The sequence below is a fragment of the Botrytis fragariae genome (assembly GCF_013461495.1).
Source record: "Botrytis fragariae strain BVB16 chromosome Unknown tig00000000, whole genome shotgun sequence".
Classification (NCBI taxonomy): Eukaryota; Fungi; Ascomycota; class Leotiomycetes; order Helotiales; family Sclerotiniaceae; genus Botrytis; species Botrytis fragariae.
Window position 1 is genome coordinate 336,736 of NW_023500986.1, and position 13,514 is coordinate 350,249.

The following is a 13,514-nucleotide window of genomic DNA, read 5'->3' on the forward strand; positions in this document are numbered from 1 at the left end:
GCAACAGCGAGGTTCACGAGGCTCACAAGGCTCACGAGGCTCACACGGCTCACAAGGCTCACACGGCTCACAAGGCTCACAAGGCTCACAAGTCTTTCTTCCTCTTGTCATCCAATAAGAAAGCTTCAAAAAAGGTTGAACAATTAAGGAAAGAACAATGTCGGGACCGAAGAGACGCCGAACCTCCGACCCCGACACCCGACACCTCAAGAAATTGATCCCCAGAACCACACCACCATCAATACATACATGCATACACACATACATACATACTCAGCCTTGTACAATCATTTTATCAATACTGGGTACCACCAGATTCAGAACATTCTTGCTTCTTCCTATATATATCACTGGATATTACCCAAAAGGGGTATTGGTATGATTTGGAAGACTTCATTCACACTGAAGTGTTCGATCACGCATTTATCCAAAGACAAAGGGAAAAAAAGTCAGCAAGAAAAGGGTTTATTTATAGTTTGGACCCAAACTCCCGACGGTTCCGAATCTCCGGCCATTGGATACGAATGTACGAATGTGGTAGGTACATACGAATACAATACGAGTCAAATTGTTCAATAACATCGTCAACTCACGACCCCTTCATCACATCAATCTTCCTCTCCTGGGTTACGGCTACGGGGACTTTGATCTTCAGATATCGTATACCTTCATATTATTATGGAATCAACTTCTCAACCTCCTGGTCCGACTATGCCAACACCTCCAGCTCAACTAGTTCATCAAAAGATAACTCGTGGTCATTCTTGCATTCTCTGTCAACAGAGAAAAGTACGTTGCGACCGGCAAAAACCTCAATGTTCAAATTGCGTCAAAGCACATGCTGAATGTATCCCAAGTACGCCTGCTGCTCCACGTCGAAGGCGACGGAAGCTTAGCGAATTGGATGTTGCAGCAAGATTAAGGAAATATGAACATTTATTGAGAGTTAATGGAATTCGAATCGAGGACGATGGTGTTACTGGTGGTGTTGGAAGTGCAAATGCAAGTGGCACTGAAGACGGAAATGCTGATGAATTAATTTCAAGTCGCCAAGAACAGACGCCCAATCCTAATCCACAAAACCTTTCAATAACCAATAAAGGTAAAGATCCAGTTACTGCTACAGCAACCGGGACCGAAAATGATGATAATCAAAATGGTCCACATAAACATCGATGTAATCACAATTCCCATGAATTACATGGGCGTCATTCTATGGGCTGTGCTCGTGGTTCTAAAGCTGGAAGAGGTCGATTGTACTCTAAACATGGCAACTCTCGTTACATAGAAAAGTGGGTAGCTCTCGTTGGACTTCTGTTACTCGACGAGGTCATTCAAATGCATTGCTAACTAGTTCTAGTACTGTCTGGGAGAATCTCAGCAATGAATTACAAGACCCAAAAGAAGCATTTCAAGTCTCATCGGAAGAAGATGATAGCAATGACAATGCTCTCTTTCCCGAGGAATCAACAATTCTTCTTGGAAACTTGATTAGCTCAAAAAGAAATCTCAGAAGCCTTCATCCACAACCTGTTACAATTTTCAGGTTATGGCAAATTTTTTGACTAATGTAAATCCATTGGTCAAACTGTTCCATGCTCCTACAGTCCAAGAGATGATTTTGGAAGCCACATCAGATATGGATCATATTCCGAAACCTACAGAAGCCTTAATGTTCGTTATATACCTCCTATCCATTGGCTCCCTCAAAGACGATGAATGTGAAAGTACATTCAATGAACCAAGATCAATACTTTTAACGAGATATTCTCATGCCACCCAACAAGCTCTCATCAACGTCAAATATATCAAATCTCTCAATTTGACTGCTTTGCAGGCTTATTGTTTATTTCTTGTAAGTTATTATCACTACCCCTCGACTCCTTTTACTCGAACCGAACGACCTCGACGGCCCCACCATCCCTCTCCGATATACTCAAATGGCCCTGTACTTCTCAACTGACTTCAAATGAATAGCTTGCAGCTCGCAAGCATTATGATGCTCATGCCTTTTGGATTTTGACAGGTTCTGCCGTTCGAATTGGTCAAAGATTGGGTATCCATCGTGATGGATCGTCTCATAATTTATCTCCTTTCGACACGGAAATGAGAAGAAGAGTTTGGTGGCAGATTGTTTTCCTTGATGGTTTCGCTGCGAAATTGTGTGGAGCTGGATTTCCCGCCGTAAGTATATACTCGATAATCATCTGCTCTCGGCCTTGCAGGTCTTCTCACTACAAATTAATATCTCTTCATTCAGCTCAGAGTCGTTCCCCACCTATCTTCAAGCTCTACTGACTTGATATTACGTAGTGGCTCGCAAAATTCGATACGAAATTACCACTGAATGTTAGCGATAGCGATCTTACCCCCGACATGATAGAACCTCCACCCGAGCGTGCAGGTGCAACTGAAATGCTTTTCTGTTGTATTCGATACGAAGTTTCACAAGCTATACGAAAAGCTAATAGCTTTGGTAATGGGGACGTGGTCATGGCCATGGCCATGGGGAGGTGGTCGTGGTGGACATAGAGGTGGCGGCCATCACGGTGGTGGTCCTTCAGATATTCCTCCTGGTTCAAATGTCATTGCCGAAAAGGATAAAACTATTGATGAACTGGAGGCAAGACTCCAGGAGAAGTATTTACAATACTGTGACCCGTCGATACCCTTACATTTATTGTCGATTTATGTTGCGAAAGCTGTCATTTGTACGATGAGACTAATGGCTCATCATCCAAGACAATATCCTGATAAAGGTGCGAGTATGCCACAGAAGGAAAGAGATATGCTTTTCAATGAATCATTGAAGATGCTTGAATATGATGGTCTAGGCCATTCAGAAAAGCTTGTCCAAAGGTATCTGTGGCATATTCATGTGCATTTTCAATTGGATGCATTTATATACTTGCTCAGCGAACTTCGACGTAGGGAAAGGGGAGAATTAGTTGACAAAGCATGGCAACAAGTCGAACTTGCATATGAGTTCCGTGCAGAAATGCTTAATGATACTAAAAGTAGTTTATACTTTGCCTTGGGTAATTTGGTACTCAAAGCTTGGGAGAAAAGAGAAGAAGGTTGCCGTTCACCAGATCAAGTTACCCCGCCAAGATTTATATCAATCCTGAGATCTCAAAGACAAAAGCACGACCAAATTCAAAGACCTATAGAGCAACATGATGATATTTCGGATCCATTTAGAACGGTCAATCACTGGCAAATGCCAGCTACAGCCGAATCTTATGTTAGACAAAAGCCACCTGATTACATACCACCACCACAACCATCGCAACCAGGACCTTCAATGCAAATGCCAATGCAAATGCCTCAAGAACAACCATGGCTCGCTTCAGATTCATTCCTAGATACTTCAATGCCTGATATTACTCCTATGGATTGGGAATATTGGCAAACATTATTGGACGGCGATCTTCCCGCTTATACTGGTCAACCTGGTAATAACTATGATCAAAACTGGTAGAGGTACTATGATGAGAGAGTAATCAGGGTTTTCGAGTCGTTCAGCGGCTGCATGTGACCTTTGACTTCTCAGCCTTCTCGTACATACATCTTTAAATCTCGACAAATCAACATGAAATATATGCTACATAATGCTGACAGCATTAGTCTACTGCAATGCAACTTAGCCATTTAATGGGTTCGGATTTTATCATCTGAAGGAATTGACCCGTGATAAATGATATAAATCGGTGCATACCCTTCTTCAAGCGGCTTAAGACTCACACCGCGTAGATGCCTCGTTATGAGGCTATCAACTTCTTCAAAGAAACCGGGCGTATTCAGAAAAGCATCACGATCGTCATAAAACCCTTCGGTAGATCTTGCATATTAAATATGATAAATGTACCTCAACTGGTAGAAACTCGGAATTCGTTCAACACTTTTCTTGGGAAACTCTAAATCTTTCACTACTCAGGATTAAAATGGCTCCTATAACCCGACTGACTCGAATTGTTCCTCAAGCGATAATTCTTCCTCGTGTTTCAAGGGATATAACACAGACTATCACTCGAAGAGATAGATCTTCTACCGCTACCATTCTTCTCGGTTCAAACACTATTTCAAAAATTTCGAAAGATCAAGCTGTTACTATTAGATCGGCCACAAGTCATGTTGTTGTTTTGAGTCCCAGGTCGACAACGATGCCAATTGATGTAACAGAGACGACGGATTTGAGCAGTGGTGCGATTGTGGGGATTGTATTGGGTTCTATATTGGGGTTCATGGTGTTGTTGGTGCTTGGATATAAGTGCTGGTTTAATAGACGATCTGCGGTTTGGACTGCGAGGTATGATGGGGATGGAGATGAAATGGTTTATAGGGAAAGGAGAGATAGTGGAGAAGGACAAGGAAGAATTTGGAAAAGTGCTGCGAGAGGTGGGGGAAGAGAGGAATGGGAGATGAGATGTGAATATGATGATGGTGATGGTAGTGAAGTTAGGAGACCGGATAAAGCGGTTGTGAGAGAAGAGAGGAGAGGGAGAGGAAGGAGATATAGGAGGACAGGAAGAGAGAGGGATAGGCAATGGAATGATAATAATGGTTATCATGGGGGAAACAGAAGTCGCGAATGGGAAAGAGAAGGGAATAGAAGAAGAAGAAGTAGTAGGAATGCATGGGTAGTAGTTGAGAGAAGAGGAATTCTAGGTTGGGGAAAACCGGTTAGAAGTTCTAGGGGGAGAAGTTTACGGAGAGGAATGGAAATGAGAGGGGAAAGAGGGGAATTTGGAAGGCCTGTGAGGAGTTGGAGGGGGTGGGAAGGAATGGGGAAGGGAATTGTGATTGAAATGGGAGGATGGAATTGTGTGGTTTTTGTGGAGGGGGAGGGGGAGATAAGGGGTTGAGATTTGATGTTTTGGATTGAGATGAGATGGAGATGGAGATGGATGGTGAGTGTTTTAGGGAGGATTGAGGTAGCTTTTTTGTTAGGTTGGGAAAATGAAAGTTTTTTTTGAATATGTCTTTTTGAATGTATCTTTTCTTTCATGATATTTGTTTTTGAAGATTATGTAGGTATACAGAAGAACGAACATCTACAGATATCTATCATTATCATTGTAACTGCCATTATCATTATCAATATCACAAAAGATACAGATCAATTATCCATCGTCATTCCTAGCGATCGAATCAAGTGAAATCAAATCAAATCACAATACCAAAATACCAAAATACCAAAATACCAAAATACCAATCAACAATTACCACCAACAAGTCTAAAATCATTATCATCATTATTCCCAAACCTAATTTTAGATTCTAACTCCCATGTATTAATCTCAATTCATCTCTATATATCTAGCTAAGGTACATATGTTCTTCCTTCCTGCTCGATCCCGGGACTCGGGATTCGGGATTCAAGATTAAGCAATAAGTGGCACGAAAGAGTGGGAGGATGAGAGGGAGAGGATTTACGGGGAAGTAAAGGAAATGGTAATGGAAGTAAAGGCAATGGAAGTAAAGACAATGGAAGTAAAGACAATGGTAATGGAAGTAAAGGCAATGGAAGTAAAGACAATGGAAGTAAAGGAAAAGGAGAGGGTTGGAGGTATCACCATTTATTCATGGAAACAGGAAGGTTTTGATTGTTGAAGTACAATTGTGAGGTTTTGTTATCTGTATTTGCATAATGCATTTGCGTTTGTATCGTGGTTATGGTTATGGTTATGGCTATGTGGTTTTTATTGCGCAGCGAGTGATGATTGTGTGGATTTCACTACCTCGATGGATTTGAAAGATTCTTGACTTTAAGAATATGGAGAAATTAGTCAAAGTATATGCGAAGATGCGATACTTGGCTCGCATGGCCGCTCTGGTCTGAGGAAGTATGTTCTTTCAAATAGGGTTACAATCCGGAGGAAGAAATATTTATAGGCTTTCGTCTGCGCGTATCAGCGGTTTCGGTGCGTGCGATTGTGAGGTTATATTGGAAGTGTGTGTAGATACAGGTCTCATTGGGATTACAAGTTAGAAGATGTTTGTTTTGATTTGTAGATTCTGTTGAAGCTGGGTGCGGATGGGGGTATCTAAAAATGTAGTGGGTGTTCGTAGGAGAGGATATGGAATGGTGAGGTACCCTCTTGATAAGGGTACTTGAGAGTGAGGGATTTTGGGGTTTGAGGTAGATGGCTGGCTTTAGGGGAGAGAGGAAGGGAGGGAGGAATGGAGATTTGGAATGATAGGTTTTGGTGTTATTGTGGAGGGGTGTAGTACCTCGGGTTTTTGGATGATCGTTTTTTTGTCGCTGTTATTGGTGTTAGAGACTTGTAGGGTTTGTTATCAATAGTTGGATTTGCATTGGGAGAAATAGATATTGATGTTTTGACAACACTACTCGAAGATCAAGGGCATGTTCATATCTATCTCAATGTATGCCATCCATTATGCATTGAACAGAGTACAATTAATTACAAGCAAGCATTACTCAGAGTTTCAGATCATTCCCTGGGATAACTCACGACAATTTCACCCTGCATTCCATTTTCTTCTACCTGGCACGAAAATTGCTTTTTCGTGAGCTGGAATATTTGGCCCTTTATATATATCCAAAGTAGATTGGACACAGACGTCATTGACAGGATATCTTTATCTCAGAAATTAGTACTTCAAGGCAGGTGAATTATAGCTAGATCAGTTTGGCATGAGAATATCTAGTGAACTCGCTTGAAATTCTGCACCTCCTGCTTAAGAACTCATGAATCCCATGGTTAGGTATAAATTGATATATTCCACGGACACAGAGGAAGTAGATGTTAGAGAAATTGCCAAAGCAAGGGATCAGCGAGCAGCAAGGAGAGGCGAGAGAATGCCGAATTTTCGATGGTGTAGTCTACGGATTGAGGGGAAGCATGTGGGCTGGGCTAACGATTTATATGGTTAGTTCTTGTATATTTTTCATAGGTCGGGCTTACTGTCGATTATTCTTCGTTGTCAGTCTTGGAGTTCTTTTCATCAATAGAAAAGTTAATATCGCCATCATGTTCAGCAAAGCAGGTGAGAAAACTGGAATCGGTCCCATCGCATAGTATCTTTGTCTGCTTCAAGGTCTGTCCTACTTCGGACTGACAGTCTCCAGGAGTGACCTGAGTGGTGTAGCCAACGACTGGTTTGGTTTGGATCTTGAATATGATGATGGGTAAGAAGAGTTTATATAGCCGAGAATATCTTTCCAAGAGACGATAGTTGTGAAGAGTCCAGGATTGCAATAGTTGGCTGATATACAAGGGAAGAGCATCATTTTGCACAGGATTTAGGCATCGGAGGGAGTTCCGGGGAAGATTCTTGCGCGAGGAGGTATATAAACTTCTCGCGTCTTGCTTGATTTTTGTTTCAACATTTTGCAGAGACCGATAAGGACAGATCCAACCAAGGAATTAGATGGGTGATTTGAGATGTGAGATGCAGTTTGTTGTCTTGTGGTGTGTGAGTATCTATATGTAGAGGCTGTAAATGTTTGTTGCCATCATGACTTAAATATTGTCGCTACTTGTCATGAATCGGCTGTTGTCAATCTCAATATTCATCAAAATAGTGTGGGGAATTTGAAGTTGATGAGCTCACTTGATGAATGCTTAGCATCACAGGTTGTAACATTGTATATTTCCCGTATTTTCAATCACTCACTTGCAGATACAGTTGGTGCTGTTCTTGGACAGGTTGACCTTTCATGCTTGAGGGCTTGATCGTATTTTCCCCGCTCGGCTTTTTACCCGAGCTAAATTTCACACTATTAATGGGCAAGAGCACTACAACGAAATCTTCGCCAAATTTTGTTACGAATACTATATAACGGCCCAGTTACCGCTCTCAACTTCCATCAGGGATAGTGTAGTTGACCCGAGCGAAGAAGAAATGGGACTCCTTCGTGACCAGGTATCGAGATGATCCTTAATACGTGCTACACTATGGCTTCTCCCGCTGGGAAGTAAAGAAGATCAGAGTAAAGAGTATAATGTGTACCAAAGTCTCTTAAGTCCTTTTGCGTATATGGAACGATACTTCATTCGTTGTCTTATGTACAATAAACAGTAACTGCTAGAGTCATGACGGTTGGCGATCTCAGGACCGTCACAATATAAGCACGTGATCGTAAAATTTACCCCGCATTCCAAGATTAGGTACTTCCAGTTCGCAATTTTTCAACACAACCACTTCTTCATCCATAGAATTGAAACGCATAATGTCAGCAATCTTCACAGTCAAACACCACCAAAAGTCAAAAGACTTTGAATCCTGACTTCCCCAAATCCTTCCTGGCGTAACGATTCTCTGCCACTATGAATGGGGAATTCGGCAACGACCATAACTCTGATATCCTTGCGCCGAACGCCAGCTTTCATCAATAGCTTCAACACTGCACCAAGTGTCCTTCCCGTCGCAAGTACATCGTCCACAACCAACACAGATTTACTTTTGCTAATCAGACCTGGATCCATCTCAAACATGTTTTGTTGTAATTCTCCAGACTCCGTAGACGAAATATGTGATTGCGACTTTTCGACTGAGATAGTGGGTGGTGGTAATTTGCCAGATTTTCGAACCAATGCCAATCTTATACCAGTCCGCGCTCCTAAGGCTGATGCGAAAACAAACCCACCGCATTCGCAACAGACTAAAGTATCGACTTCAGCCCATTCACCAATGAAGTGCCTTTGCAGCAGATCAGTGCATAAGGTTAATCCACCTGGTTGTTGACAAATGTCAAGCACGTGACGGAAAGTCACACCTTGGCGTGGATGATTGGGTACCGCTCGTACCATGTTTGCGAGTCGCGTGAAGTCCTCATGCAGTAATGGCAGGATATGCTTCTTGGCAAAAGTTTCTGCAGCCTCACTGCCTGATATCTCATTATTGAAGACAAGACTGGGTAGATAATGTAAAGCCGACAAAGTCGTACCATCACGGTCATCTTTAGCTTTAATTCCGTCACGATGGTCACATTTGCGATCTCGAATAACCATTTGACTAGCGTTGATCCGAATATCAAGAACTCTGCTTTCTGGTACCAGGTGCGAGAAAGTTGTAAGTGGCGCCTCGTCTCTCATGCCAGTAATGAAAATCACGTCAAAGCTACCAGAATCACGTACAACATTCTGAAAGTGCTCCATTGGTAACTGAGGACGATTGATCATCTGTTTCTGGTAGAATTTTGTCAAAGCTGGTCGGTGTTCCTCTTTGTAAGAACGATCCGAAAGAAGCCGATTTATATCTGCACCAGTCTCTGTCGCATATTCTCGCTTAGTGGCATCACTGATACTGACTGAACGTGCTGTGAGCATTCGACTAGTACATGCTGTTATCACAGAAACCCAGGTCTCGGCGCAAAAGTCTTTACCGGCTGCGCTGTCACCTGTGACAAGTATGATCAATTTCTGTTCTACTGGAGGCTCAAACAAAGGGCAGGCATAAGCTATAATCTTGTATGGGTCCATGGTACGTTTTAATTGGGCCAGACGTTGCAGATTTACTCCGAATGCCTTAGCTGCCAGTGTGTTGTCCCTGGGGTCTGGTCCAAGGTCGGCACTATAGACTCCGCTACAAAATGGCAACAAGTTCTTGACGATATCATAGACCCACTGAATAGTGGTTCGAACCAGTCCAGTGTCAATTTGGTTGCGAGGCCAGACGCCAGTAATCACACAGGCAAATTCCCAATCCCGGCATCCAAAAGCAGAGGCTTCTGTTGTGTTATCACGAGTTGCCCCACCACATTGCAGCAGATGAAGATAGCAGAATGGTGTGGGGCGGTTTTGAATAGCCGCTCTCAAGATATCGACGATTTGCACATCTTCAATATTATTCAAGAACAAGCATCGCTTAAACGAAGAAGATTTCCCACTGTGTCCGCCGTGCATCGTCGACATGTACATTTCAGTCTCAAATAAGCCGACACCATCCACTTCCTTACATTGTTTAACTGGTCCCAAAATGTCATTTACAAGCGGAGGCATTTCGAAGTTTTTGTTTGTCGAAGCTTGAAACATGGTCACTCCGAGATGCAGCTGATTTCTATCCGAGTAGAGATATGCATCTATGGAAAAACTCAGAGGAAGATTTCTGGCGATGGAGTTGACATCACCAAGCTTGAGCCGCACTTCAGTCTCTTCCTTAACAGGGAAGATCCAGTTCCAGACGGAATAAGTTGGAGCACAATAAGCTTTGAAAGTGACGCTGATAACAACTCCAAAGTTTGTTCCAGCGCCTTTGATTGCCCATAATAAATCTTTTTCGTTTTTGGGTCTTGTTGCACCGGCGGGCAAATCTTGGATCGGTACTTCTCCGACATGAAAGATCTGACCGGAAATAACACTGACTATGACAGCACCTACAATATTGTCGCACGCCAGCCCATGAAGCCTAGATAGATGCCCAATGCCGCCTTGTAGCCATAAGCCAGCCCCCACACTTGGTCGGGAGCCCAAAGGCACTGTCAAACCAAACTTCATTGCTTCTTGAATGATATCTCCTGTCTTGCATCCGGCCTCAGCTATGATTAAAGAGGTGGAACCGGGCCGAGAATTGGCATTATCTACATCATCACTCGAGGTGGTAACATGTACTCGATCGAAGGCTTCCATATCGAGTGAGACAACGTCGGGCCACAGACAGTGTGCGCTATGGCCACCACCAATTACGGTAAGTTTCAATTTGTGCTTCACAGCCCATTGAATGCATTTTTGGACATGCTTCACCGTTGTTGGCCTGAAGATCGAAGTAGGTCGATGCAAGCGAGCCTCCCAGCTTTTGATAATTCGGTCTTCTTTCGCTAATGGCACCTGTAATACGAGGTCGACTAACGCGTTCGCATGTCTTGTAAGAGATAACATACGCTGAGGTGAGCTGAAAAGCAGATATCCTGGTAGCTTCTCATCATGGCAAGCCAAGGCGCGACATGTTTCTCTCCACTTGGTTCGTAAAGCCATGTCCACTTCCACATCCTGCTTGATGAAACCCGCGACGAAGGGAGAAAAGGCATCCAACGCCACATCTTTGTCTGCTATAGAGACGGTTCCTGTTGGAAAAATAGCCGTACGATATGAAGTCAGTCCATCAAGCTCAAAGCACTGGTCGCGATGAAATATCACTACTTTTCCACTTTCTGGGCTTGAAACAAGCATTTCTAGCGCTTTTTTGATGAATATTTCTTTCGACTTCATGCCATACATACTATGACAAAAAAGAATGAGATCGAAAGTTGGCCTGTCATCACTAGCACCGGTTTCGACTATATTGTTCTTCTCTTCATCATCGAGAACAAAAGGTGCTCTACAGATATTGGGTGTAGTTTCCAAATAAGGAAATGGCGAGTTGGACTCCGAGCAAGAAGAAATCCAGGCTTCTAAACTTGTAGCTGATATTATGTTGGGCTCAAATGCAGCGTATCTTCTAATCTTCCGTCTAAGATGGAGGGGCACATAACCAAGTACGCTCTTTGAACCGGGTCCAATCTCAATCACTGAAATAGTGGAACGTGTAGCGAGAAGTGAAGTTAGCTGTTGAGATAACTCGGGGATGATAAAGTCTTCGTACGAGCTCCATTCTGACCCATTCATCAATATGTCGAAACCGATGTTGTACTGAGAATCAGATAACTGTTGATTCGGGGACGACATCTCCGTCGTGACATCCCTCACAAGAGCCTTTTTCAATTCATTTAAACTAACCATATTGCTTTAATTGATCGAGCTATGCGTAAAGGGAGCTGATGAAAGATTGATATGGTTATAATCAATTCCACAAACAAAAAAAGCCCAAAAGCGAGATTATACAGTTACGCGCCTGCAACGTGCCAAGGAAACAAGACGCATTTATGGAAACCACCGGTCTGTTTGTGAAAATATCAATTCTTTACCCATCCAATGATTCAACAAAACAGATTTTGTTATCACGCGGTAACCAACAATATTTGATGGTTTAAATGGCCCGTCAATGTTATACTTTGATGCTTGGAGCAGAGGGAGGAATCGTTTTTGAATGGATGGGTTAAAAGAACGAGGATATTTGACTCATATATTTTGATTAACTGCAGGCTTGAATGCCTTTTTGAGTCCGTACCCTAATGGTTAATCTGGTGGGTGACATTGTGTGCTGTTCTTGCATACTTTATTACTTTTGTAATCATGGTTGAGTGCTGGGGTGGTAGCTAATCAAAAACGCATACAAACAAAAATGGTAAAGATTTCCATAAAGGCACACTGCGCTACCGACTCTCTATTCGTTATGAATAGGCTCTATGTTTTGGCGCCTATCACGAGCAGCAATACTCAATAAAAAATCATGAAGACGATATCGCCCCAAGCGGAGAGTTTCTATATATATTCACTTTCAAACGATCTTCAGTCACTGTGGCATGGGTTTCTTCTCGCATTTTATTGTCACGTAAACGTATGAAGGTACGGTAAATATTAGCAGTCCATCGAGTTGCTCTCAGTTCTATTCCTACCAGAAAACTAGCTCCGCTTCCTTAGTTTGAGTAGGGCATGAAAGTTCCTTCGTTCCTTCACGCCATCTTTCAACACACCTCTCATACATTGAGTTGATGTCGTAGATTCCGTCTTTTCCACCCCTCTCATCATCATGCACATATGTTTACATTCTATAATGACTGCAACTCCTAGTGGCTCTAATGACTTTTCTATTGCATCTGCTATTTGCGTCGTTAAACGCTCTTGCACTTGCAATCTTCGTGCGAAAATCTCGACTATTCGCGCAAATTTTGATAATCCAAGCACTCGTCCATTCGGAATATATCCAATATGTACCTATATTTTATATACGGTTAGTCTATGTACGAATAGCAAGTCTCCAAATTTTGATTGATGAGTACACGCTTTCGAAGAACGGCTTCGGAATTGAAGATGACTGTATTCGCAATAAACGGGTGCATGTTATAGGACCATCCAATGCAGTTCCGAAAATTGAGCTATATACTTCAAACTCGGAAAAAATCTCACTAATCCGTATACCAGCTCTCAGATGTACACAAACTTGATCCTAGGGGAGCGGAAGGCGGTGGCAAGACATACCTTTCCAAAGAATGGCAACATATGATGTTCGCACAAACTGAAAATATCAATGTCGCTCACAACCACCATTTCCTCCATTTCTTCATTAAAAACGGCGCCATTAACCACTTCGTTCACTTTCTCCTTGTATCCTTTTGTGAAAAACTGAAGTGCTTTTGCGTATCTTTCGGGTGTTTGTTTAAGACCTTCACGATTTGTATCTTCCCCGATCTGGCACAAAAGTGTACGGATTGTAGCTGCAATCTCATTTGGCAAAGCTTGAGGGATTGGATCATCCACGATCTGGCTGGACTCTGTATCCGTAGTCTGGCTAAACTTTGGAGAAGTGAGGAGCTTCAGGACAATTTTGCCTAGATCGTTGAGATTATGCCCATTGATAATTTCACCAATGCTATCGTCATTCTTCAAAACTAATTGATCGCCTGGTCCGCCAGGAGGTTCAGTGGAAAACCCCGGATTGATAGACAT

The 13,514-nt window shown here is 42.6% G+C and overlaps 5 protein-coding genes across 5 annotated transcripts; 2 read left to right on the top strand and 3 right to left on the bottom strand.

Annotated features, from left to right (window-relative positions):
* Nucleotides 1-678: 678 nt before the first annotated feature.
* On the top strand, nt 679-3,481 carry Bfra_006311 (putative fungal specific transcription factor domain-containing protein; the record flags this gene model as incomplete). Its single annotated transcript, XM_037336684.1, is given in 6 exon segments — nt 679-1,292; nt 1,361-1,532; nt 1,547-1,855; nt 1,978-2,184; nt 2,314-2,349; nt 2,444-3,481. The coding sequence occupies 6 exon segments, from the start codon at nt 679-681 to the stop codon at nt 3,479-3,481; spliced, it is 2,376 nt and encodes a 791-aa protein (XP_037198050.1).
* Nucleotides 3,482-3,944: 463 nt separating this feature from the next.
* Nucleotides 3,945-4,865, top strand: Bfra_006312 (uncharacterized protein; the record flags this gene model as incomplete). The annotated part of the gene is made up of 1 exon (XM_037336685.1): nt 3,945-4,865. One exon carries the CDS (start codon nt 3,945-3,947, stop codon nt 4,863-4,865), a length of 921 nt encoding a protein of 306 aa, XP_037198051.1.
* Nucleotides 4,866-8,219: 3,354 nt separating this feature from the next.
* Bfra_006313 (putative phosphoribosyl transferase domain protein) lies at nt 8,220-11,687 on the bottom strand (the record flags this gene model as incomplete). Its single annotated transcript, XM_037336686.1, has 1 exon — nt 8,220-11,687. One exon carries the CDS (start codon nt 11,685-11,687, stop codon nt 8,220-8,222), a length of 3,468 nt encoding a protein of 1,155 aa, XP_037198052.1.
* Nucleotides 11,688-12,470: 783 nt separating this feature from the next.
* Nucleotides 12,471-12,907, bottom strand: Bfra_006314 (putative gtp cyclohydrolase protein; the record flags this gene model as incomplete). The annotated part of the gene is made up of 2 exons (XM_037336687.1): nt 12,471-12,782; nt 12,848-12,907. The coding sequence occupies 2 exons, from the start codon at nt 12,905-12,907 to the stop codon at nt 12,471-12,473; spliced, it is 372 nt and encodes a 123-aa protein (XP_037198053.1).
* An 85-nt stretch (nt 12,908-12,992) lies between these two features.
* On the bottom strand, nt 12,993-13,514 carry Bfra_006315 (putative gtp cyclohydrolase i protein; the record flags this gene model as incomplete). Its single annotated transcript, XM_037336688.1, has 1 exon — nt 12,993-13,514. The coding sequence occupies one exon, from the start codon at nt 13,512-13,514 to the stop codon at nt 12,993-12,995; it is 522 nt and encodes a 173-aa protein (XP_037198054.1).